The sequence below is a fragment of the Hyla sarda genome, chromosome 4, assembly GCF_029499605.1.
Source record: "Hyla sarda isolate aHylSar1 chromosome 4, aHylSar1.hap1, whole genome shotgun sequence".
Taxonomy (NCBI): domain Eukaryota; kingdom Metazoa; phylum Chordata; class Amphibia; order Anura; family Hylidae; genus Hyla; species Hyla sarda.
The window spans coordinates 398375243-398401077 of NC_079192.1; the positions used below are offsets into that span (position 1 = coordinate 398375243).

Consider the following 25835-nt stretch of genomic DNA (forward strand, 5'->3'; position numbering starts at 1 on the left):
TGCCGCTCAGCCTATCGCCGGCCGAGTCGGACTTCGCTGCGGCTGGTGATTGGCTGAGCGCAGTATGATTCATCCGACCACCGGCAACCAGGAAGTGGATCGCGGCGAGACCGGAGCCGGTTACCGGAGGCCCTGGGGGAGCGGAGGACGGTATGTACATAAAGTTCTCCTTTAATGTGCAGTCTGTGAAATGGTACGAGGTATGCTATGCCCCGCCCACCTCCCCATAGGTCAGCGTTGGGACCGCTGTGTGATTGACACACAGGTCCCAGCGCATGTGCCCCTCAGCTCAGCTAACGTGCGAGCCAAAAACAAGTTTATTCAGATATGCACTTTTTATAATTTTTGCACTGTACTCTGTGCCTGCTATCCTCTATGCAAACGTACGCAGGACAGTCCCCGTTCCTAGAGGTAGAGAGGACGTGCGCTCTCTGCCTCTAGCACTGCACAGGCGCACTGAGGCAGGCGGCGGGAGTGAGCGCTTGCCTGGATACCATATGCCGCGGCGCTTGTTAGCTGAGCTGAGGGACGCATGCTCTAGGACCTGTGTATCAATCACACAGCGGTCCCAGTGCTGACGTACAGGGGTGGGCGTGGGGCATAGCGTACCTCGTGCCACGCCTATCCGACTGTGTGTGGCTGCGATCAAAAGCATTTTTTTGGGGGTGATAAAAGCCGGCAAAAATAAGGTAAAAACTATGCTGTACACACCATCTGCACACAGTATAAAGGCTGTGAGTAGGGTATATAGCCTGGAGTTCACGACAGTCGCGCTTTAATGACCGGAACCTAGTCAGCTAGTGACTCCATGTTGCGGGAAAACCACCATGCTCTGTATATATATATATATGGGAAGGGCGCCTGCCCATACTGTAAGACAAGAGAGAAGCTGTGCTATGCTGGGCTTGGCCGAGGGAGCCTGGGAGAATCTGCTGAAGACTACTGCTATGCACTAGAGATGAGCGAACTTACAGTATATTCGATTCGTCACGAACTTCTCGGCTCGGCAGTTGATGACTTTTCCTGCGTAAATTAGTTCAGCCTTCAGGTGCTCCCGTGGGCTGGAAAAGGTGGATACAGTCCTAGGAGACTCTTTCCTAGGAATGTATCCACCTTTTCCAGCCCACGGGAGCACCTGAAGGCTGAACTAATTTACGCAGGATAAGTCCTCAACTGCCGAGCCGAGAAGTTCGTGACGAATCGAATTTACTGTAAGTTCGCCCATCTCTACTATGCACCATAGAGGATGGTGGTGGTACATGATCCCCACGGTGTTCATTGTAAGCCCTGAAGTAAGGAGATTGGACAGTGACTCTAGTTCGTGCCTTTTTAACACTGGGTAATGAGACTGCCCATTTATTCATTAATTGGCATTATAGTTATGCAAAACACTGTGCTAAAACTTTCTGCACTCGGGGGGGGGGGGGGGGAGATTTATCAAAACCCGTCCAGAGGAAAAGTTGCTGAGTTGCCCATAGCAACCAATCAGATCGCTTCTTTCATTTTGCAGAGGCCTTGTTAAAAATGAAAGTAGTGATCTGATTGGTTGCTATGGGCAACTCAGCAACTTTTCCTCTGGACAGGTTTTGATAAATCTCCCCCAGGGGGCATAAATGACGGTACAACACCAGTTTAACTTTTCTAGGACATAACAGTTCCAGTTAAGTAAACAGGATTCATTTTATAACTTGTGCCCGTTTTTGTACACACTTTCCAAGCGTATTCAGGTAGGTTTTGGTACATTTAAATATTAAATCTCATGTATAATATACACGAGTAAATAATACTGCCAAAGAGTTCCCGAATAGGCTGCACAACAAACTTATCGATAAATACCGCCGGACAGTGTTTAAATAATAAGAACATCAAACCGTATACTTAAAGGGATACTCCATTCCCCAGCGTTCGGAACATTTAGTTCCAAACGCTGGGTGTGGGCTTCGAGGATCGCCACCCCCCCCCCCCCTCGTGATATAATGCCCCGCCCCATCAATGCAAGTCTATGGGAGGGGGCGTGATGGCCGTCAGGCCCCCTCCCATAGACTTGCATTGAGGGGGCGGGGCATGACGTCACGGGGGGCCGAGGCGTGACGTCGTGAAGAGGGCGTGGCGACCCCCCAAAGCCTGCATCTAGCGTTCGGAACTAAATGTTCCAAACGCTTGGGAGTGGGGTTCCCCCTTAAAGGGATACTCCATTCCAAATAATAAGAACATCAAACCATATACTTAAAGGGATACTCCATTCCCCAGCGTTCGGAACATTTAGTTCCAAACGCTGGGTGCAGGCTTCAAGGATCGCCACCCCCCCCTCGTGATATCATGCCCCGCCCCCTCAATGCAAGTCTATAAGAGGGGGCGTGACAGCCGTCACGCCCCCTCCCATAGACTTGCATTGAGGGGGCGGGGCATAACGTCACGGGGGCCGAGGCGTGATGTCGTGAAGAGGGCGTGGCGACCCCCAAAGCCCGCATCTAGCGTTCGGAACTAAATGTTCCAAACGCTTGGGAGTGGGGTTCCCCCTTAAAGGGATACTCCACTCCCCAGCGTCTGGAACATTGAGTTCCTGAACGCTGCGTGTGGGCCTCCGTGTTCACACCCGCCCCCTCGTTACGTCACGCCCAGTCATGTGACGTCACATCCCGCCCCCTCAATGCAAGTCTATGGGAGGGGGCGTGACGGCCGTCGTGCCCCCTTCCCATAGACTTTCATTGATGGGGCAGGCTGTGACGGCGGGCCTGAACACGGAAGCCCGCACACAGCGTCCAGGAACTCAATGTTCCGGTGTGAGGTGGAATTTTGCGGACGCTGGGAAGCGGAGTAACCCTTTAAAATACCCAGACTACAATAAACAACTCTCACTCAATTCTATTAGCAAAGTTTCCTTTTAGCCAAACATCTACTGTGTACAGAGATGTCTTGACATTACCTTGGCTGCAAATGTCTAAAGAAAGAAAGATCAGGCAATTGGATTTGAATATGTCCAATCCTTTTGTCCTCTTACAGAACACATGCATGCTTGGCTGAGCAGTCATGCATTTTGTGGGTTGGAAGGAAGAGATATTGGCATTTTACTTGCAGGGATACGTCAGGGTCCTCTCAAAATGGGATGCAAATCCGTGCATGTACAGGCTTATGACCATAGATTTTAATGACCTGTATGTAGTCAGCTAGTGACTCTAGGTTGTGTCAGTCACCATGTATGAGAGTCTATGTATGAGAATGGTGCCTGGCTGTACTGTGTAATGCAATGCTTATGTGTGACAAGAGAGAAGCTGTGCTGTGCTGAGCTTGGCTGATGGAGCCAGTGAGACTCTGCTGGAGACTACTGCTATGCACCTGAGAGGATGGTGGTGGCATATAATCCCCAGGGTGGTAGCATCTGGTCTGAGACATCTACTTGGACCGTGACCGTGTAAGGGATGTCTACTGACCCCAAGGTGAAATCTGTGTGATAGGAAGTGTTCTTACCCTGGATAGTGAGTGGCTGACAAAGCTATAGGCCCACAGAGTAAAGCTACCAGAGCTAGAGGAATAGAGGAACATGAACAGCAAGTAGCTCTCTAAGGGTGCGTTCACACGTAGTAAATCAAGAGTAATTCACGCCGAAAAATTTACGGGCGGAAAAAATTATTTTATTTTTGCGTGCGGAATTGTGCGCAGAAATGGGGGAGAAAGAAGTGAAGGTTTTTTCAGCCATTTCCGCGCAAATTGCACGTGAACTCCACTCGAAAACGATGCCGGGCGGAATTTTTTTTCCCATTGACTTCTATTGATTTCTGCTAGCGGAATCCGCTTGAAGAATGAACATGTTCTTTCTTCAAGTGGAACAGAATTCAGCGTCGGAATTCCGCTAGCAGAATTTCCACAGTGTGAACAGGACAGCAGAAATAACATTAAAGTCAATGGGCAGAGGAGATCTGCATTAATTTGGAGCGGAGAATTCAAGAGGAATTACTCGAGTAAATTCCTCTTGAATTACTCCGTGTGAACGAACTCTAAGGGCGCCATCACACACACATTATATATATATATATATATATATATATATATATACATATATATATATATATTCCGATTGAGGCCCGGATAGGTTTGCCCATCAGTTTTCCCCTGGCAAGGTGAAATGCATCGTGACACCATATATTTATGACTAACACAGCTTAGGGGCCCTAACACAGCTGGTGTGTGTATACAGTGCAGGGGTCAAGTCTTGGGAAAACAGTATGGGAACCCACCAAAGATTTCCACTCAAAGAGGTACTCCGCCCCTAGATATCTTATCCCCTATCCAAAGGATAGGGGATAAGATGTCTGATCGCGGGGGGCTCGCCGCTGGGAACCCCCTCGATCTCTCCTGCAGCACCCGTCATCTGCGCACTGAGTGAGCTTTGCTCCGTGCCTGATGACTGGCGATGCAGGGGCGGGAGTATCGTGACATCCCGCCCCGCCCCCTTAATGCAAGTCTATGAGGGGGTTTGGCGGCGTGATGTCACTAGGAGGCAGGGACCATAATGTCACAATCCCCTGGCCCCTGCATTGCCAGCCATCCGGCTCTTCGCTCCGTGCAGCAGATGACAGGGCGTGCTGCAGGAGAGATTGCGGGGATTCCCAGTGGTGGGACCCTGCGATCAGACATCTTTGGATAGGGGATAAGATGTCTAGGGGCAGAGTACCCCTTTAAGGTCCTGCAGGAGTTCTGCGAATGGGAAGAGTGGTCCAGTAATGATCCAGTGCCCTTGTCGCAAGGGTTAAGTGTTTTGTTAGCCAAACCAGGGGCTAGAAAGTGGCTTGTTGTTGACTGCTAGACAAGCGTTTTCCTACCAGGGCACCTCCGACTGTTGCAAAACCACATCTCCCAACATGCCCGGACAGCCTTTGGCTGTCCGGGCATGCTGGGAGATGTAGTTTTGCAACAGCTGGAGGCATCCTGATTGAAAAACACTGTGCTAAGCAGTCGTCCTAGCTATACCAACACAAGCTCATAGGGGTAACACAAATCAGTCACACCACTACCTACACCCTTTACTTTAAAGGGGTTATCCAGGAAAAAACTTTATATATATATATATATATATATATATATATATATATATATATCTCAACTGGCTCCAGAAAGTTAAACAGATTTGTAAATTACTTCTATTAAAAAAAATCTTAATCCTTTCAGTACTTATGAGCTTCTGAAGTTAAGGTTGTTCTTTTCTGTCTAAGTGCTCTCTGATGACACGTGTCTCAGGAACTGTCCAGTTTAGAAGAGGTTTGCTATGGGGATTTGCTTCTAAACTGGGCGTTTCCCGAGACAGGTGTCATCAGAGAGCACTCAGACAGAAAAGAACAACTCAACTTTAGAAGCTCATAAGTACTGAAAGGATTAAGATTTTTTAATAGAAGTAATTTACAAATCTGTTTAACTTTCTGGAGCCAGTTGATATATATATATATATATATATATATATATATATATATATAAATATATAAAAAAAAGGTTTTTCTGGATAACCCCTTTAACTTACGGGTCAATCAAATCTGCGATTTTAATGTATACAAACTGCGGAATCAAGTTCAGCATTCATAATGTATACACATTCCCCTACTCTGCCGAATAGTATCCTGCTAAACGACTTCCTCCTCACAATGTATTTCCTGCACTATGTTCTCCTCTCACGTGTTCCCCATGTGCAGGCACAATGGGTCGGAAACGTGGCTGCATGCTAATGTTCTTACGACTACGAGACGTCGCTGCGGAGCCTTTACAGCGCGCTCCCGTGTTTTACCGCTTTGCGATTAGATCACCCAAACATTAGCAAATCAGGCGGGGAGGCGTAAGAGCGAAGCTTCTCTGAGTCATGACGCAGGGAAGTCAACGATGGATAGAAGAATTGTGTAACCTATAAACAAACAAGCAAAGTAGGCATCCGCGCCGTCTGCCCGTACGAGGCTGCATTGTGTTATGTGCCGGTGATGTCACCCTGCTAAGTTATGGATTCAGTGTGGGCACACGGCGGGCAGATTTCATAATGTCACTAGTGGGCACAATGCAATACCGAATTAGCTGCTATTAAGTAATCAGCTGAATTAGACTGGAGGCAATGGATACATCATACGTTTATTTTATTGTATTTCTTTTTACAAAAATCCTTTCTTTCTTTTAATTAATCTATTATGTACTTATGTTGTTTGACTATTATTATAGTCCTTAACCAGCCCACAGGGTCTGTGCAATTTTATGGTTACCTGTCGCAGACCTATTATCATGATTTAAAATTGATTTATTTCCTATGAACTGATCTATAGTATATTATTATTATTATTATTATTATTATGATGATTTAAAATGGATTTATTTCCTATGAACTGATCTATAGTATATTATTATTATCATTATTATTATTATGATGATTTAAAATGGATTTATTTCCTATGAACTGATCTATAGTATATTATTATTATTATCATTTTAAATGGTATATTGGTACAGTGGTCCCTCAAGTTACAATATTAATTGGTTCCAGGACAACCATTGTATGTTGAATCCATTGTATGTTGAGTCCATAACTCTATGGAAACCTGGTAATTGGCCCCAAAATGTAATCCGAAAATAGGAAAAAGTGAGGATTAAAGAAAAATAAGTAGATAACTAATATAGATAAAGCAAATCCTTACATATAAAAGTAATAAAGATCTGCTGGGAGCTGTAATCACTGTCTGTGTCCGTGTTTCCCAAGCAGGGAGCCTCCAGCTGTTGCAAAACTACAACTCCCAGCATGCCCGGACAGCTAAAGGCAGTCCGGGCATGCTGGGAGTTGTAGTTTTGCAACAGCTGGGGGCACCCTGCTTGGGAAACACTGGTCTATGTAGAGGACAGGAGCTTCTTCAGGGTCCTGTACAGTACACAGTGTCCTAAAAATGTAACATGGAGCCGCCCTCACCTGGTGTCCAAAGGAGCAGCTAACCCTGGTACAGGTAAAGAGTACAGAACATGTAATACCTCTCTGTACTGTAGGGGGAGCTACCAGACACCAGTCAGCGCATACACTTCAGTAATACAGGTAAAGAGTACAGAACATGTAGTTCCCTGTACTGTAGGGGGCGCTACCAGACACCAGTCAGTGCATACACTTCAGTAATACAGGTAAAGAGTACAGGACATGTAATACCTCGCTGTACTGTTGGGGGCGCTACCAGACACCAGTGAGTGCATACACTTCAGTAATACAGGTAAAGAGTACAGAACATGTAATACCTCCCTGTACTGTAGGGGGCACTACCAGACACCAGTCACTGCATACACTTCTGTAATACAGGTAAAGAGTACAGAACATGTAATACCTCCCTGTACTGTAGGGGGCGCTACCAGACATCAGTCAGTGCATACACTTCAGTAATATAGGTAAAGAGTACAGAACATGTAATACCTCGCTGTACTGTTGGGGGAACTACCAGACACCAGTCAGTGCATACACTTCAGTAATACAGGTAAAGAGTACAGAACATGTAATACCTTGTTGTACTGTTGGGGGCGCTACCAGACACCAGTCAGTGCATACACTTCAGTAATACAGGTAAAGAGTACAGAACATGTAATACCTCCCTGTACTGTAGGGGGCGCTACCAGACACCAGTCACTGCATACACTTCTGTAATACAGGTAAAGAGTACAGACATGTAATACCTCCCTGTACTGTAGGGGGCGCTACCAGACATCAGTCAGTGCATACCCTTCAGTAATACAGGTAAAGAGTACAGAACATGTAATACCTCCCTGTACTGTAAGGGGCGCTACCAGACATCAGTCAGTGCATACACTTCTGTAATACAGGTAAAGAGTACAGAACATGTAATACCTCCCTGTACTGTAGGGGGGTGCTACCAGACACCAGTCAGTGCATACACTTCTGTAATACAGGGGTATTACCAGTGAAATGCCCATTCTGATCGGTCGGTTCTTCCAGCCATTGACACATTTCGCAGATCTGGACTGTCCGTACATTGTATGTTGAGTCTGGTTTCAAGTTACAATGATCCAGAAAAGACCATTGTATGTTGAAACTGTTGTATGTTGAGGCCATTGTAAGTTGAGGGATCATTGTTTATACAATGAATGAGCACCTTATAAGGCTACATTCACACTACCATTGCGCCACTTCAAGAATGGCCGTCAAGCAACAGTGGGTCCCAATGGACCCCATTATAGTCAATGGGGTCTGTCGGGTGTCGCTGTTTTTCAGCAGGAGTAGCGGGTGAAAAAGACGGCACAAGCTGTATTTCTTCTCCCACTATTTTCCCCAGCGGTTGTGTGTGATAGGGGCCTTAGAAAGACTTGTCCATTCTCAATTTAAGTTTGTCAGGTGATAGATTAGTATGATGGAGATCCTGGTCTGTATCTGATTAGCACTGTATACTCACTGGGGGAGATTTATCAAAACCTCTGCAAAGGAAAAGTTGCCCAGTTGCCCATAGCAACCAATCAGATTGCTTCTTTCATTTTGCAGAAGCCTTGTTTAAAATGAAAGAAGCGATCTGATTGGTTGCTATGGGCAACTCAGCAACTTTCCCTCTGCACTAAGTGTCTAAGTGCTCTCTGATGACACGTGTCTTGGGAACCGCCCAGTTTAGAAGCAAATCCCCATAGCAAACCTCTTCTAAACTGGGCGGTTCCCGAGACACGTGTCATCAGAGAGCACTTAGACAGAATAGAAGTAATAGAAGTAATTTACAAATCTGTTTAATTTTCTGGAGCCAGTTGATATATAAAAAAAAAGTTTTTTCCTGGATAACCCCTTTAAGAGACTTTGAATGCAGCATGGTTGTTGGTGCCAGAGGGGCTGGTCTGAGTATTTCAGAAACCACTGATCTACTGGGATTTTCACCCACAATCATCTCTAGGGTTTACAGAGAATGGTCTGAAAAAGAGAAAATATCCAGTGAAAGGCCGTTGTTTTTGGTAAAAATACCTTGCTGGAAGGATGGTTCAAGATCCAAAAAATACAACAGTAACTTAACTACCCATTACAACCAAGGTATGCAGAATATCATCTCTGAACACACAATAACTCGAGCCTTGAAGCAGATGGGCTACAGCAGCTGAAGACCACAGCGGGTGCCTCTCCTGTCACATAAGAACAATAAACTGAGGCTACAATTCACATAGGCAATTCACAATTAACACCAAGATTGGACAATGGAACACTGGAAGAACATTCCTTGGTTTGATGAGTTGCAATTACAGCAGTGACATTCAGATGGCAGGGTCAAATTTTACAAAAAAGAAGGTTGCAGCAGCACTCTTGGTCAAAAAATGGAGGCTCTTAGCGCACTTTTTGATCAAAACGTGTCCCCCCATCCACCACGCGGAGGTGGCTTCATTTCAGATGGGACCCTAACACCCATTTCACTCACCTCTGCTGGGCATATGGCCTCTGAGTAGGTGACGTGCTGGATCCACAATCAAATTAAAAACCCTCCTGTGAATAGGGAGGGGTGCACGGCTACAGATGGTGCCATTCCCCCAAATTGCACAGCGAAAACAAAAACTCCTGACCAAGAGTGCTGCTGCAACCTTCTTTTTTGTATACTTTGCATTTGCCACAGCAGCGTGCACCTGTGTATTAGGTAGTTGTGCTGCCTATTTTTGCTTTTGAAGTCAAATTTTGGCATAAACAACATTAAAAAGCATGGATCCGTCCTGCCTTGTATCAACAGTTTTGGTGGTGGTGTAATGGTGAGGGGGACATTTTCTGGGCACACTTTGGGCCCTTTAGTACCAATTGAGCCTGGTATAAACACCACAGCCTACCTGAGTATTGTTACTGACCATGTCCTTCCCTTTATGACCACAGTGGACCCATCTTCTGATGATGCTTCCAGCAGGATAATGCCCCATGTCACATGACATCATCTCATACAGGACAATGAGGTCACATGACATCATCTCATACAGGACAATGAGGTCACATGACATCATCTCATACAGGACAATGAGGTCACATGACATCATCTCATACAGGACAATGAGGTCACATGACATCTCATACAGGACAATGAGGTCACATGACATCATCTCATACAGGACAATGAGGTCACATGACTCCAATGGCCTCCACAGTCACCAGATCTCATCCAAAAGATCATCGTTGAGATGTGGTGGAACCGGAGATTCTCATCATAGATGTGCAGCCGTAAAAACTACAGCAACTGTGTGATGTCATCATGTCTATATGGATGAACTGTGTAATGTCATCATGTCCATATGGAAGAACTGTGTGATGTCATCATGTCCATATGGAGGAACTGTGTGATGTCATCATGTCCATATGGAGGGACTGTGTGATGTCATCATGTCCATATGGAGGGACTGTGTGATGTCATCATGTCCATATGGAGGGACTGTGTGATGTCATCATGTCCATATGGAGGGACTGTGTGATGTCATCATGTCCATATGGAGAACTGTGTGATATCATCATGTCCATATGGAGGAACTGTGTGATGTCATCATGTCCATATGGAGGAACTGTGTGATGTCATCATGTCCATATGGAGGAACTGTGTGATGTCATCATGTCCATATGGAGGAACTGTGTGATGTCATCATGTCCATATAGAGGAACTGTGTGATGTCATCATGTCCATATAGAGGAACTGTGTGATGTCATCATGTCCATATGGAGGAACTGTGTGATATCATCATGTCCATATGGAGGAACTGTGTGATGTCATCATGTCCATATAGAGGAACTGTGTGATGTCATCATGTCCATATAGAGGAACTGCGTGATGTCATCATGTCCATATGGAGAACTGTGTGATATCATCATGTCCATATGGAGGAACTGCGTGATGTCATCATGTCCATATAGAGGAACTGTGTGATGTCATCATGTCCATATGGAGGAACTGTGTGATGTAATCGTGTCCATATATAGGAACAGTGTGATGTCATCATGTCCATATGAACCAAATGCAAAAGGGGATCCAACCCAGTACTAGCAAGGTGGACCTAAAAAAAAAGTGGCCAGTGAGTGTATATGAATGGCCCTAAGAGGGTTTATGTAGTCTCTATCTTCACTGCAACTTTCCATTACCTGAATCATTATGTTTGCATTCTTATTGTGCATTTGATCAATATTTTACCAGTGCATGTATTTCTATCATCATGCCTTTAACAAGTGCAATTTTCCTCTGCATTTGACCAATAACTTACTAATGTTTCTACATCCATTATTGTCTAGTCTCTTCTATGCTTTTTGGTACCCCTTATCAGTGTTTACCAGCATATTCTAATTATTATTGTTCAAAGGCATGGCATCAGTGTTTAAATGTGTCTGTTGACATTTTTTATAGTTATGTATATTCATTACACGTTATCCGTGACCTTGTTTCTCTTTGCATACTTGTTTGGAGGAGATCTCATGTGGTGGTGGGTGAAACACGTTGGGACCCACTAATCCATGATTACAGGGTGGTAGATTGGATAGTTCGCTTCTCTGGGACATTAGTCTTCAGTGTTAAGACATTTGAGTTCCGATACCAATTACCAATACTTTTTCTTTAATATCATGTGACAGTTTTACAAGCAAATTTCCAAGAAATTCTAAATAGAAAATACATTTTTAAAATATTAAAGGTACCTGGCTCCAATCAGTAAAAAAAAAAAAAAAAAATTTAAAAAAAAAAAAAAAAAAAAAAAAAAGTTGAACATTCCCTTAAAGGATAGGGGATAAGATGCCTGATCGCGGGGGTCACGCTGCTGGGGACCCCCGTGATCTTGAACGCAGTACCCCGTTAGAATCAGTTCCCGGAGCATGTTCGCTCCGGGTCTGATTACTGGCGATCACGGGGACGGAGCGTTGTGACATCACGGCTCCACCCTCGTGTGATGTCACACTCCGCCCCCTAAATGCAAGCCTATGGGAGGGGGCGTGTCACGCCCCCTCCCATAGGCTTGCATTGAGGGGGCGGAGTGTGAGTAGTAGAATCAGTCCCCGGAGCGTGTTCGCTCCGGGTCTGATTACTGGCGATCACGGGGACAGAGCGTTGTGACATCACGGCTCCGCCCCCCTTAATTCAAGCCTATGGGAGGGGGCGTGACAGCTCTCACGCCCCCTCCCATAGGCTTGCATTGAGGGCTCCGGCCCCGTGATCGACAGTAATCAGACCCGGAGCGAACACGCTCCAAGGACTGGTTTTAAACAGGGTGTGGAGTGCAAGATCACGGGGGTACCCAGCGGCGGGACCCCCGCGATCAGGCATCTTATCCCCTATCCTTTGGATAGGGGATAAGATGACTAAGCGAAGGAGTACCCCCTTTAATGATCTTGCCTTTTATTTTATACACTACAATGCAGATGTCAGAACAACTTTCACGGAACGGCAAAAACCTTGTTGCTGCGGATTTCTTTATTAAGAGAAGATATGAAATATCCAGTGTATATTAATAGCAAATGAGTGAGAAGTAGAAGTCAAGTTTCTGGAGGACCATACATCACGTTTCGAAAGACAAAAGTATGTGTGTAACACGTCCTCAGACCACATATGAAGGCGTTACATGGAGTGAGGGCCATCTCCACTAATAACACGGAGGAGGACAATGACATGTGGAGAGAGGTCCAGAATGAAAGTGAAACGTGATAAAAGATACATGTAGAAGGATGATATGCCATACAACAGCCATCTTCAGAGCCCCTGACATACAACACATAGCGTGGGAGGAAAAAAGGGACGCTACAGAAGCTCATCTGTATCCACCACAAATGATGTCCAACATTAACCCCTTAAGGACTCAGCCCATTTTGGCCTTAAGGACTCAGCCAATTTAATTTTTACGTTTTTGTTTTTTCCTCCTCGCCTTCTAAAAATCATAACTCTTTTATATTTTCATCCACAGACTAGTATGAGGGCTTGTTTTTTGCGCGACCAGTTGTCCTTTGTAATGACATCACTCATTATATCATAAAATGTATGGCGCAACCAAAAAACACTATTTTTGTGGGGAAATTAAAAAGAAAAAATGCAATTTTGCTAATTTTGGAAGGTTTCGTTTTTACGCCGTACAATTTACGGTAAAAATGACATGTGTTCTTTATTCTGAGGGTCAATACAATTAAAATGATACCCATTATTACATACTTTTATATTATTGTTGCGCTTACAAAAAATCACAAACTTTTTAACCAAATTAGTACGTTTATCCCTTTATTTTGATGACCTATAACTTTTTTTATTTTTCCGTATAAGCGGCGGTATGAGGGCTCATTTTTTGCACCATTATCAGTACTTTTATTTGATACCACATTTGCATATAAAAAACTTTAAATACATTTTTTATAATTTTTTTAATAAAATGTATTAAAAAGTAGCAATTTTGGACTTCTTTTTTTTTTTACGTTCACGCCGTTCACCGTACGGGATCATTAACATTTTATTTTAATAGTTCGGACATTTACGCACGCGGCGATACCAAATATGTCTATTAAATTTATTTTTTACGCTTTTTGGGGGTAAAATAGGAAAAAACGGACGTTTTACTTTTTGATTGGGGGAGGGGATTTTTCACTTTTTTTTTACTTTTACATTTTTTTTTACACTTGAATAGTCCCCATAGGGGACTATTCATAGCAATACCATGATTGCTAATACTGATCTGTTCTATGTATAGGACATAGAACAGATCAGTGTTATCGGTCATCTTCTGCTCTGGTCTGCTCGATCTCAGACCAGAGCAGAAAACGCCGGGAGCCGGTCAGAGGCAGGCGAGGAGACCTCCGTGCGGTGTTCTGAATGATCAGATCCCCGCAGCAGCGCTGCGGGCGATCCGATCATTCATTGAAATCGCGTACTGCCGCAGATCTGTATTGATCCCGGCATCTGAGGGGTTAATGGCGGACACCCGCGAGGTCCCTGGCTGCGATCAGCAGCCGGGATCAGCCGCGCATGACACGGGCATCGTTCCGATTCCCGCGGTTATGCGCAGGACGTAAATGTACGTCCTGGTGCGTTAAGTACCACCGCACCAGGACGTACATTTACGTCCTGCGTCCTTAAGGGGTTAAAGGGGTTCTACACCATAAGGTGATTTTAGTACGTACCTAACAGGGAGTAATGGACATGCTTAGGAAGGATCAGCGCCTGTCTTGGGGCTAAATGGCTATGTTGTGAGATTACCATAATACTGTAGCTAGCTTTTTGTGAACTGGTATTTCCTGTTTGAATTTCCTTCTTTGCCTACAAATCCCATAATTCCATTTTTCTCCCTCCCACACATCAGCCACCCCACCCATTGAAACATAAATGAGCTGCATCCATTCAAAAGACATGTGGTTTTCAATCAGGGTGCCTACAGCTGTTGCATTAGTTGCAGATTGATCTCTCTCCCACCAAGCGATCGCTCCACCCATTGAAGCAGACTGGCTCCCTGTCATCAGCTGACTAGTGAGTCAGGTCTCGGCCGCATTGCAACCTGGGAAAAATCTGAGACAGCAGTCATTTTGTATGCTGGTAGAAATAAATATTGGGGTGAAAATCACATAAGAATTGTGAGAAAACCTTCACACACAGGTACAGACACTATATTATGAACTACACTAACTTTACAGCCCCCGTAGCATAGTCAAATAAAAAAATATCCTGGAATACGCCTTTAAAGGAGAAATCCAGTGCTAAAAAATGTATCCCCTATCCTAAGGATAGGGGATAAGTTTCAGATCGCGCGGGGTACGACCGTTGTAGCCCCCCGTGATCTTCTGTATGGGGCCCAGGCAGCTCGCGGGAAGGGGGAGTGTTGACCACTGCACGAAGCGGCGGCTGACACGCTCCCTCAATACAACTCTATGGAAGAGCTGGAGCGCTCTGCCATAGTGATGTATTGAGGGGGGGGTGTCAGCCGCCGCTTCGTGCGGTGGCCGATACCTGCTATCTGGCCAGCGAGCCGGGGCCCCGTACAGATCGCGGGGGGCCCCAACGGTCGTATCCCACGCGATCTGAAACTTATCCCCTATCCTTAGGAGAGGGGATAAGTTTTTCAGCACTGGACTACCCCTTTAAGCATTTCTCCCTATAGAGAAGGGGGGGGGGGGTCTACTGTTCAGGATCTCCATCTCTTGGAGAGTAGTTATAAAGAGTATCTCTTGCTTTGGAGGACTTGTCCTACATTACACAGCCATCTAATTCATGTGAATAACCACTGAGGAAACTATGGATTCCAGATTCTTCGAAAGAACAAACATGTGCATCCTTTTGGTAGCATTTTGCGTGTCAATGGTCACATCACATACATACAAAATATTCGCCTGTGTAAACTGGGCCTTACTGCCGGGTTTCCCCACAGATAAGAAATGACCTGTGAGGATCTCAGAAGAGGAGATTCCTTGTAATGAGCCTATTATCATGTGGCCTTTTTATAAAGTAGGGAATGTCCTAAGTAAAGAACCCCTTTGCAGTGGACGGGCAGTTAAAGGGGTTATCCAGGAAAAAAACTTTTTTTTTTTTTTTTATAAATATCAACTAGCTCCAGAAAGTTAAACAGATTTGTAAATTACTTCTATTAAAAAATCGTAATCCTTTCAGTACTTATGAGCTGTTGAAGTTGAGTTGTTCTTTTCTGTCTACCATAAGTGCTCTCTGATGACACCTGTCTCGGGAACTGTCCAGAGTAGAAGCAAATCCCCATAGCAAACCTCTTCTACTCTGTGCAGTTCCCGAGACAAGCAGAGATGTCAGCAGAGAGCACTGTTGTCAGACAGAAAAGAACAACTCAACTTCAGCAGCTGATAATTATTGGAAGGATTAAGATTTTTCATTAGAAGTAATTTACAAATCTGTTTAACTTTCTGGAGCCAGTTGATATATAAAAAAAAAAAGTTTTTTTTTCCTGGAATACCCCTTTCAGGAAGTATGGAGAGGGCACTTAGGGGCCACTGCTAATAGTTGGAGCAGATTGATCTCTGCTGTCGTCTATTAACATTAGGCTATTATTAGTACAAGTTTCATGGTAAAAATCTTGTATACAAGTTCCCTAGGGTGACTAAAAAAGCCTTTCTCCAAAAACAGAAAATTAACATATTTGGTATCACTGCGTGCAGAATTGTCTTAAAGGGGTAGTCCAGTGGTGAAAAACTTATCCCCTATCCTAAGGATAGGGGATAAGTTTGAGATCGCGGGGGGTCCGACCGCTGGGGCCCCCTGCGATCTCTCTGTACGGGGGCCAGGCTCTCCGCCGAGATAGCGGGTGTCGACCCCCGCACGAGGCGGCGGCCGACACGCCCCCTCAATACATCTCTATGGCAGAGCCGGAGATTGCCGAAGGCAGCGCTTCGGCTCTGCCATAGAGTTGTATTGAGGGGGCGTGTCGGCCGCCGCCTCGTGCGGAGGTCGACACGCCCCCTTCCCGCGGGCTGTCGGGGCTCCATACAGGAGATCGCAGGGGGCCCCAGCGGTCAGACCCCCCGCGATCTGCAACTTATCCCCTATCCTTAGGATAGGGGATAAGTTGCTCACCACTGAATCACCACTGGACTACTCCTTTAACTATTAAAATATAACATGATGGATGCTATACGGTAAACAGCAAAAAAAATTATAAAAAGCATTTAAAAAGTCAATTCTATGTCTAATTGGTACCGATAAAAAATAAAATAAAATAAAAAGTTTTTCAACTGATTATTTAAAAAAGTAATAAGTCCTAAAATGAGTATTTCTGATTATTCCAAATACCAGATGTGGGATGAAAGGAGTTTTGCTGTATTTGTATTTTTATGTATGTGAATTTTGGGATATGTTACTGTATTTGTAATACTGACACCTATGGACAAGACCATAGATCTGAATAAATAGGTATGAATGTGTGTGTGTATTGTAGAGGTTACCATACCATGTATTCATCTGACACACCAATGTTTCCCAACCAGTGTGCCTCCAGCCATTGCAAAACTACAACTCTCAGCATGCCCGGACAGCAGATCTATCCACATTGTGGTGATTTGCTATCAGCCTATTCCTTTCTAATGGAGGCGGATTCTCTAAGACATCCATGAATATAATGTTATCTAGTAACAATGGATGATCCAGCTGAGTCACACAGCCATGTTACAGTAGACATAGTGAACTCCGCTGTAGTCTGCAAGCACAGCTGCATTAACTCCTTCACAGACTGAAAGTATGTTGACCGTTCAGCACAGTATAACAACGAATCAGGAAGTTTGTGTAGGAGGCAAATAGAGCAAGTGCTGCCAATCCTGATGGAAAATCTCTAGTAGTGTGCGTGTGTATATATTATATATATATATATATATATATATATATATATATATATTATTTATATATATTGTGATGACTCGCTCTTGAAGAAAGGTGCGGTTGCAGTATAGAGGCACGGAAACTGGATTTTCAAATCAAAGTTCAGTGTTTTATTCACACTTTGCACACAGCAGACAGTCTTAAATGCAGAACAAAGGAAAAAGTTACAGAAAGTCCACATGTATTCCTTAGGTGTTTGTTTATTCCATGTCATGCGGCATCAAGCAAGTCTTTTCCAAGCCTCCAGGCAGTCTGCTCACCAGCTTCCAAACTCTCAGGGAAAAACTCCCCACTCAGCTCTCTCTGGCAGTGTGAGCTGCAACTAGCAAATCCCCCTTTTGGGAGGGAATTGGGCAGCGGTGGTGGGACTCTGGCCCCAGCACAGGCAACTATAAAACCAGGGATGGGGGAGGGATTCTGGCCCCGCAGAAGCCGCTGCAGTTCATTGATTTAAAGCGCCCACTTTAAATAATTCAACTCCAGTGGCTTCCGTGGGGCCAGAAACAGTTTATCGGCGTATAGCACGCAGATAGACTTTAGTCCCAAAAACTTTTTTGCCTTAAAAATAGGTGTTATACGCCGATAAATACGGTAGCTAGCTAGGAAGGTAGGTAGCAAAGTATGTAAGTAGCTAGGTAGGTAGTTGGGTATTCAGCCAGGCAGCCAAGTTGCTAAGTAGGTTAACAGCCGTTTGCCAGGATGGAAGAAGAAAGAACTCACACTTACCTCTGTCCGACACAGCGATCTCCAGAACAGCCGTGCAGAGTCATCCTTTCTCCACAGTGCAGGTGCCCATGAGTGACGTAAATGCCCCTGCACTGTATGGGGGCAGAGGGCACGGTCTTTTGTCAGTGAAGGCTGAAGGTCCTGCCCCTGAATTGAGAGGCAAGTGTTATGTCACTGCCGATAAACGATACATATACACAAGTTCACATCAAGTCAAATCTATAACTCTACAGACACCAATTAGGGAACACTGCCCTAAGTTATGGCACGCAAACCAGAACTGCTACTCCATCAGTGGAACAAAGACATTGCAGCACTAGGTAAGCACAGCAGCATTTGTCATCTATTATTTCATATCTATTATAGGGCTGGGCGGTATACCGGTTCATACCAAATAACGAAATTTTTGTGCTGCACCATATGAATTTTAACCCATACCGCAATACCGGTTTGGCCCCTCCCCCACGGGAATGAATGAATCAGCCCAGTGCTGCGCTATCCCCACATCGGGGAACTAATCCTATGTGACCTGCGAGCGCTGTTCTGCCCCCCAATTAATTATTAGCCCAGCCCAGCGCTGTCCCCATCAGGGTACTACTCACATGTCACCCGCATCCGCTGCCCTCCTCGTCCTGTTTGTTGCGGCCGCCGGCGCTGACACTCTATACCAGTGGTCTCCAACCTGCACACCTCCAGATGTTGAGAACTACAACTCCCAGCATGCCCGGACAGCCGTTGGCTGTCCGGGCATGCTGGGAGTTGTAGTTTTGCAACATCTGGAGGTCCGCAGGTTGGAGACCACTGCTCTATACTGTACGGTATCCCTATGCCCGGGCTGCAAAAAATAAAACAAACTTTAACTCACCTCCCGTTGGTCCGGTACCGGCCTCACTTGTTTCCTGGGGACGGGAACGTCGGACAGCCGTCAGCTAGAGATGAGCGAACTTACAGTAAATTCGATTCGTCACAAACTTCTCGGCTCGGCAGTTGATGACTTATCCTGCGTAAATTAGTTCAGCTTTCAGGTGCTACGGTGGGCTGGAAAAGGTGGATACAGTCCTAGGAGACTCTTTCCTAGGACTGTATCCACCTTTTCCAGCCCACGGGAGCTGAACTAATTTACGCAGGAAAAGTCATCAACTGCCGAGCCGAGAAGTTCGTGACGAATCAAATTTACTGTAAGTTCGCTCATCTCTACCGTCAGCCTATCACTTGCCGCAGCGATGTTCCGCCTCGGCCGGTGATAGGCTGAGCCCACTGTCATGTAAGAAGCCGGCCAGAGCTCCTTAAATGACAGCGGGTTCAGCCTATTACCGGCCGAGGTGGAACATCGCTGCGGCCGGTGATAGGCTGATGGCTGTCCGACGTTCATGTCCCCAGGAAACAAGTGAGGCCGGTACCGGACCAACGGGAGGTGAGTTAAAGTTTATTTTTTGCAGCCCGGGCATAGGGATACCGCACAGTATAGAGTGCCAGTGTCGGCGGCTGCAACAAACAGGACGAGGAGGGCAGCGCTTGCGGGTGATCTGTGAGTATTTACCCCGATGGGGATGTGGGCTGATAATTAATATGGGGGAGGGTAGGAAATACCGTTATATGCCGTGGAACCGCCAAAAGTTAAAAAAATACCGCGATACACATATTTGGTGATACCGCCCAGCCCTAATCTATTATCCATCATTTCGTATACAAAAGTAAATCAAAGTTCCCAATCAGAGGAGCAGTGACCCGGTGACCAGATGACAGATCTGGGCTGACAGGCGATGCAGGGGAGTAATAAAGTGATATAGTGGCACAGGGGGTGGTCTAGAGGGGAGTAATAAAGTGATATAGTGGCACAGGGGGTGGTCTAGAGGGGAGTAATAAAGTGATATAGTGGCACAGGGGTGGTCTAGAGGGGAGTAATAAAGTGATATAGTGGCACAGGGGGTGGTCTAGAGTGATATAGTGGCACAGGGGGTGGTCTACAGGTGAGTAATAAAGTGATATAGTGGCACAGGGGGTGGTCTAGAGTGATATAGTGGCACAGGGGGTGGTCTAGAGGAGAGTAATAAAGTGGCACGGGGGTGGTCTAGAGGGGAGTAATAAAGTGGCACGGGGGTGGTCTAGAGTGATATAGTGGCACAGGGGGTGGTCTAGAGGAGAGTAATAAAGTGGCACGGGGGTGGTCTAGAGTGATATAGTGGCACAGGGGGTGGTCTAGAGGAGAGTAATAAAGTGGCACGGGGGTGGTCTAGAGTGATATAGTGGCACAGGGGGTGGTCTAGAGTGATATAGTGGCACAGGGGGTGGTCTAGAGGAGAGTAATAAAGTGGCACGGGGGTGGTCTAGAGGGGAGTAATAAAGTGATATAGTGGCACAGGGGGTGGTCTAGAGGGGAGTAATAAAGTGATATAGTGGCACAGGGGGTGGTCTAGAGGAGAGTAATAAAGTGGCACGGGGTGGTCTAGAGGGGAGTAATAAAGTGGCACGGGGGTGGTCTAGAGTGATATAGTGGCACAGGGGGTGGTCTAGAGGAGAGTAATAAAGTGGCACGGGGGTGGTCTAGAGTGATATAGTGGCACAGGGGGTGGTCTAGAGGAGAGTAATAAAGTGGCACGGGGGTGGTCTAGAGGGGAGTAACAAAGTGATAGTGGCACAGGGGGTGGTCTAGAGGAGAGTAATAAAGTGGCACAGGGGGTGGTCTAGAGGGGAGTAACAAAGTGGCACAAAGGGTGATTAAATGGCACTGGGGAGGATGAAGGGGGTATGAAGTGGCACATGGGGAGAATCAAGAGGGATGATATGGCATAGAGGGGATTCGAGTGGAAAGTAATGAAGTGGCATGGGGGAGGAGGGGGTTTAGTGGAATGAAGTGGGACAGGGAGGTAGTAGGCACATTAGTAATGCTGATACTGAATACTAGTATCATGCTGTATATCGTATGAAAAGTTTGTAAAGCTCTATAGTTGACCAGCTGCGGTGATCAAACACTACACTCTAAGCCTGAGGATTCTCACAAAGTCGGTTTATCATTATCTGGGTCAGTGTTTCCCAAGCATTGTGCCTCCAGCTGTTGCCAAACTACAACTCCCAGCGTGCCCGGACAGCCGAAGGCTGTCCGGGCACGCTGGGAGTTGTGGTTTTGCAACAGCTGGAGGCACCCTGCTTGGGAACCACTTATGTGGGCCATGCAGAGGATCCGCTGTGACACACCACTGTTTATCTGTGAGCAGAACTAGGACAGGTGTGTCCAGAATGGCGGGTTACATAACCAGCCTGCGGCTACTTATAGCAGGGATTATGGCCGGGCGTCTGACACACGGATTAAGGACATAACAGTGCCCTGTGCCGCCCCCCTCAAAATACACCCCGCAAATCTAAGATTACCACAAACCCTGCGACAAAACAAAACCAACCCCCGCCGCAGAGGCAACAACCAGCTCGAGCCGCGTCAGCCTCCGCGCATGCGCAGCAAAACCGCCTTACTAATTTCTTCTTCCTCCCCCGTCGAGGCAACGTGCTCATCCGGGAACCTTCACAAGCTCCTCCCCCTCTCTGCAGACGTCACCGGTCACAACACGGCGAAGAAACGGACTATAACCCCCCCCCCCCCCCCACAACGACAATTCCTACTATCTAAACCTTTGGTCGACGGTAATGGTCACAGTCGTCGTAGCTGGACGGTGAGGCGCGCTGTGGACCGTTGCTACGAGCACGTTGCTAAGGGGTAAAGGGGGAGGGGCCGCCGTGTGGCGAACACACTAGAGAAACGTGAGCGCCGCGGGACACGTGACCCGGCCGCTGGCCAATCGGCAAGAGGAGGCGGGGCTTAGGTGACGTGCTATGTGGTGTGCCTGAGAGAGCTGGTGCGCACTTGGCTGAGGACAGACCGAGCTGGTGGTCGTGCGTTTGTGGGGGGCGCTCGCCTTTATCTACACTCAACTTTATTCGTCTTCGGCACGCACACGATGTTAGGGAGACCACTGCTGCATTCTAATATCCAAGCAGAACCCCCATTGTGTCTCTTAGCAACGGAGGAAGGTCGCAGAGGCTAAAAGTCCCCCCTGAACCCCCTCTTTCTACTTTATATTTACTTTGACACCATGAGCCTCTTCTGGACTTGAATCCAACATCAACTTAACGTAAATATACGCTTTGCTTTCTAGTACCCTAAAATCTTTAAAAAAATAAAAATAAAAAAAAAAACCCAATAAAACAAGAAAAAGAAAAATGGGGGTGAATGCCATCCACTGGTTTAGGAAGGGTCTTCGTCTCCATGACAACCCAGCCTTGATGGAGTGTATCCAGGGAGCTGATACCGTCCGCTGCGTCTACATCCTAGATCCCTGGTTTGCCGGGTCGTCCAATGTGGGAATCAACAGGTGGAGGTAAGGAAAATATTCTTATTGTTACTGTGGTGGCAAAACTACAACTCCCAGCATGCCCGGACAGCCTTCGGCTGTCCGGGCATGCTGGGAGTTGTAGTTTTGCCACAATTTTGCTACAGTTGTTTTGTTGGTAAACATTGTATCCCCTGTTATGTAAAGAACAATATCCTTTGCCTATTTACATGACGGGGGATAAAAAGTTGCCACCTGATGGCTTCCGAAGGGAAGTGTTGGTAAACACCTATATAGGTCAACCAACTTGGTGTTGTATGATGGCGGCGTATATAAATATTACCGGGGAATGTGTTGCGATGCATCATAGCCTGCCTGGCAACATAACATACACGGAATAATGTAGTGTAACGCAACACATCATAACTTGCCTGGTAATGCCAAAACATGTATATCATACCCTGCCTGGCAGTGTGCTACCACAAGGCATGTTGTACTATGTCGGGCAATGCCAAAACACGTATTGTGCCCTGCCTGGCAATGCCAAAGCACGTATTGTGCCTGGCAATGCCAAAGCACGTATTGTGCCTGGCAATGCCAAAGCACGTATTGTGCCTGGCAATGCCAAAGCACGTATTGTGCCTGGCAATGCCAAAGCACGTATTGTGCCTGGCAATGCCAAAGCACGTATTGTGCCTGGCAATGCCAAAGCACGTATTGTGCCTGGCAATGCCAAAGCACGTATTGTGCCTGGCAATGCCAAAGCACGTATTGTGCCTGGCAATGCCAAAGCACGTATTGTGCCTGGCAATGCCAAAGCACGTATTGTGCCTGGCAATGCCAAAGCACGTATTGTGCCTGGCAATGCCAAAGCACGTATTGTGCCGTGCCTGGCAATGCCAAAGCACGTATTGTGCCGTGCCTGGCAATGCCAAAGCACGTATTGTGCCGTGCCTGGCAATGCCAAAGCACGTATTGTGCCGTGCCTGGCAATGCCAAAGCACGTATTGTGCCGTGCCTGGCAATGCCAAAGCACGTATGGTGCCGTGCCTGGCAATGCCAAAGCACTTATTGTGCCCTGCCTGGCAATGCCAAAGCACTTATTGTGCCCTGCCTGGCAATGCCAAAGCACTTATTGTGCCCTGCCTGGCAATGCCAAAGCACGTATTGTGCCGGGCAATGCCAAAGCACGTATTGTGCCGGGCAATGCCAAAGCACGTATTGTGCCGGGCAATGCCAAAGCACGTATTGTGCCGGGCAATGCCAAAGCACGTATTGTGCCGGGCAATGCCAAAGCACGTATTGTGCCGGGCAATGCCAAAGCACGTATTGTGCCGGGCAATGCCAAAGCACGTATTGTGCCGGGCAATGCCAAAGCACGTATTGTGCCGGGCAATGCCAAAGCACGTATTGTGCCGGGCAATGCCAAAGCACGTATTGTGCCGGGCAATGCCAAAGCACGTATTGTGCCGGGCAATGCCAAAGCACGTATTGTGCCGGGCAATGCCAAAGCACGTATTGTGCTGTGCCGGGCAATGCCAAATCACATGTGTTTTAGGCATTGCCAGGCACGGTACAATATCGTATCGTATTGTATTGTGCTTGGCAATGCCAAAGAACATATTGTACCCTACGTGGTAATACCACTGCACGTTGTATCGTGCCGTGACTTGCAATGCCACAGTTCATCTTGTACCTTGCCTGGCACTGTGCCACCACAACACATCATACCCTGCCTAAGAGTGTATCACAACATGCATCATACCCTTCTTGCGTGGTATGCCAATACAACTCCATGCCCCCGGAGGATGTAGCTGTGTATTGTTTCATCCCCTGGCACCCGGTCCGGGTTGTGTGGAGGCAGTAATACCCGCAGTAGAGTCGGGAGAACCGCAGTTAGTAATAGATTTACAGTAGATGTGGGTGACACATGACAGAGGGAAGTCTGTTCTGGAAGGACTGGGGGCTGTGACCTGCGGAGAGAGCCCGGCAGAGTTATGTAAAAGGGTGTAGTGCTCTGTGTGTGCAGAACTTTTTTTAGTTACTCTCATAGCAAGTCTGCCGGGGCGGGCGCGTTTTTTTTTATTTTATTTTTTTTGCTGTCAATCATTGCACCTTATGCAAGACTTAGATCTTGTAGCTCCTCCTTATAGGGATCTATGGGAAGAAATGAATACTGGTTAGAGGACTGAGCACTAAGCCTGTTCTATCTATGCTTTCCGAATGTCTGGGTTATGCTGGGAGTTGTAGTTGCCCAAAGAGCTGATAGACTACTCCTATATAAATTTCTTGCAGACCATGGATATATAATTCCATGGATTCCTATGACTGTAACCCACATCCATCTTCTTAGTTGGTCTCCAAACTGTGGGCCTCCAGCTGTTGCAAAACTACAACTCCCAGCATGCCCGGACAGCCAACGGCTGTCCGGGCATGCTGAAAGTTGTAGTTTTGCAACAGCTTGAGAGAACGATTTACATTATGAAGGGTATGGATTAGTATACAATGCATTTGGGTCTTCAGACCCTTTTACTTTTTTCATGCCTTATGTTTGCGACCTTGTACTTAATTAAAGGAAAGTTAAAGAGAACCTCTCATGATCTTGTTACATTTTATAATCCTCCCAATTCACTGCCCCCATCATGATAAACCACCCCCTGCCTTTATTTTTATTAAAATTTTCTACCTTGATATTGCTCTGTATGTTCTGCTCAGTCAGATTCACAGACTGGGAAGGGACATTCCCCAGCAGGCATGACATAGCCATACAGGGGAGAACTTCCTCCCTCACTCTGCTACACACAGCCTAGAGCAGTTCAGTGTGAGATGAGCTATGATTGGCTAAGGCTGCACCCCTCTCAGCACTCCAGACTGCATTTCCTGATTTTTGACTTCTGTCAGGCCAGCAATGCCCCGGCCAGAGACTACCATTGCTGCCACTGCCCCATTGCCTCCCCACATACTGCCGCCCCCCCATCCCGGTGTTATAATTACCTGTTCCCGGGGGTCCCCGATCCTTCTGGCTCCTGCGCTATTGCTGTGCGCTGCGTAATGTCCCCAACGCGACGTCACCTTCAGTGCGCACAGTGACAGCGCAGGATGCCGACAGAGCCAGAAGGATTGTGGACCCCCGGGAACAGGTAATTATAACACCGTGGATGGGGGAGGCGATGGGGTGGCAGCATGTGGCCAGAGGATGGGGGGAGGCAATGGGGCGGTGGTATGTGGGCAGAGGATATGGGGGGGGGGGCGATGGGGCAACTTTGGTGGTTAGACTCAGGACAGGCAGGGGGAGAGTAGCAGGTGGCGGCGGCGGTCTCTGGCACTGCAAAAGCCGCTGCAGTTCATTGATTTAAAGCGCCCGCTTTAAATCTATGATCTGCAGCCGCTTCTTCGGTCACGTGTAGACTGCCGCTCTATTCACTGTTTATGGCAGTATAGCCAGGTGCAGCACTCGGACATCTCCAGCAGTTTCCATAGACATTGCATGGATCGG

The 25835-nt window shown here is 46.7% G+C and overlaps 2 protein-coding genes across 3 annotated transcripts in view; one reads left to right on the forward strand and one right to left on the reverse strand.

Moving 5' to 3' along the window:
- LOC130367489 (uncharacterized) overlaps positions 1 to 21619 on the reverse strand; it is a 32062-nt gene extending 10443 nt beyond the window's left edge. The window contains exons 1-2 of the mRNA XM_056569912.1: positions 21486 to 21619; positions 18018 to 18164 (exon numbers count right to left, since the gene is read on the reverse strand). Coding sequence (XP_056425887.1) covers positions 18018 to 18164; positions 21486 to 21524 — 186 coding nt within the window. The 5' untranslated portion in view covers positions 21525 to 21619. The remainder of the gene's footprint in view (positions 1 to 18017; positions 18165 to 21485) is intronic.
- A 42-nt stretch (positions 21620 to 21661) lies between these two features.
- The window catches only part of CRY1 (cryptochrome circadian regulator 1), a 54559-nt gene continuing 50385 nt past the window's right edge, over positions 21662 to 25835 (forward strand). Inside the window, exon 1 of one of the 2 annotated variants that reach the window (XM_056517285.1) lies at positions 21662 to 22387. In XM_056517285.1, the coding sequence (XP_056373260.1) occupies positions 22230 to 22387 (158 nt within the window). In that variant the 5' untranslated portion in view covers positions 21662 to 22229. The remainder of the gene's footprint in view (positions 22388 to 25835) is intronic. The other variant, XM_056517284.1, reaches the window with a different exon arrangement.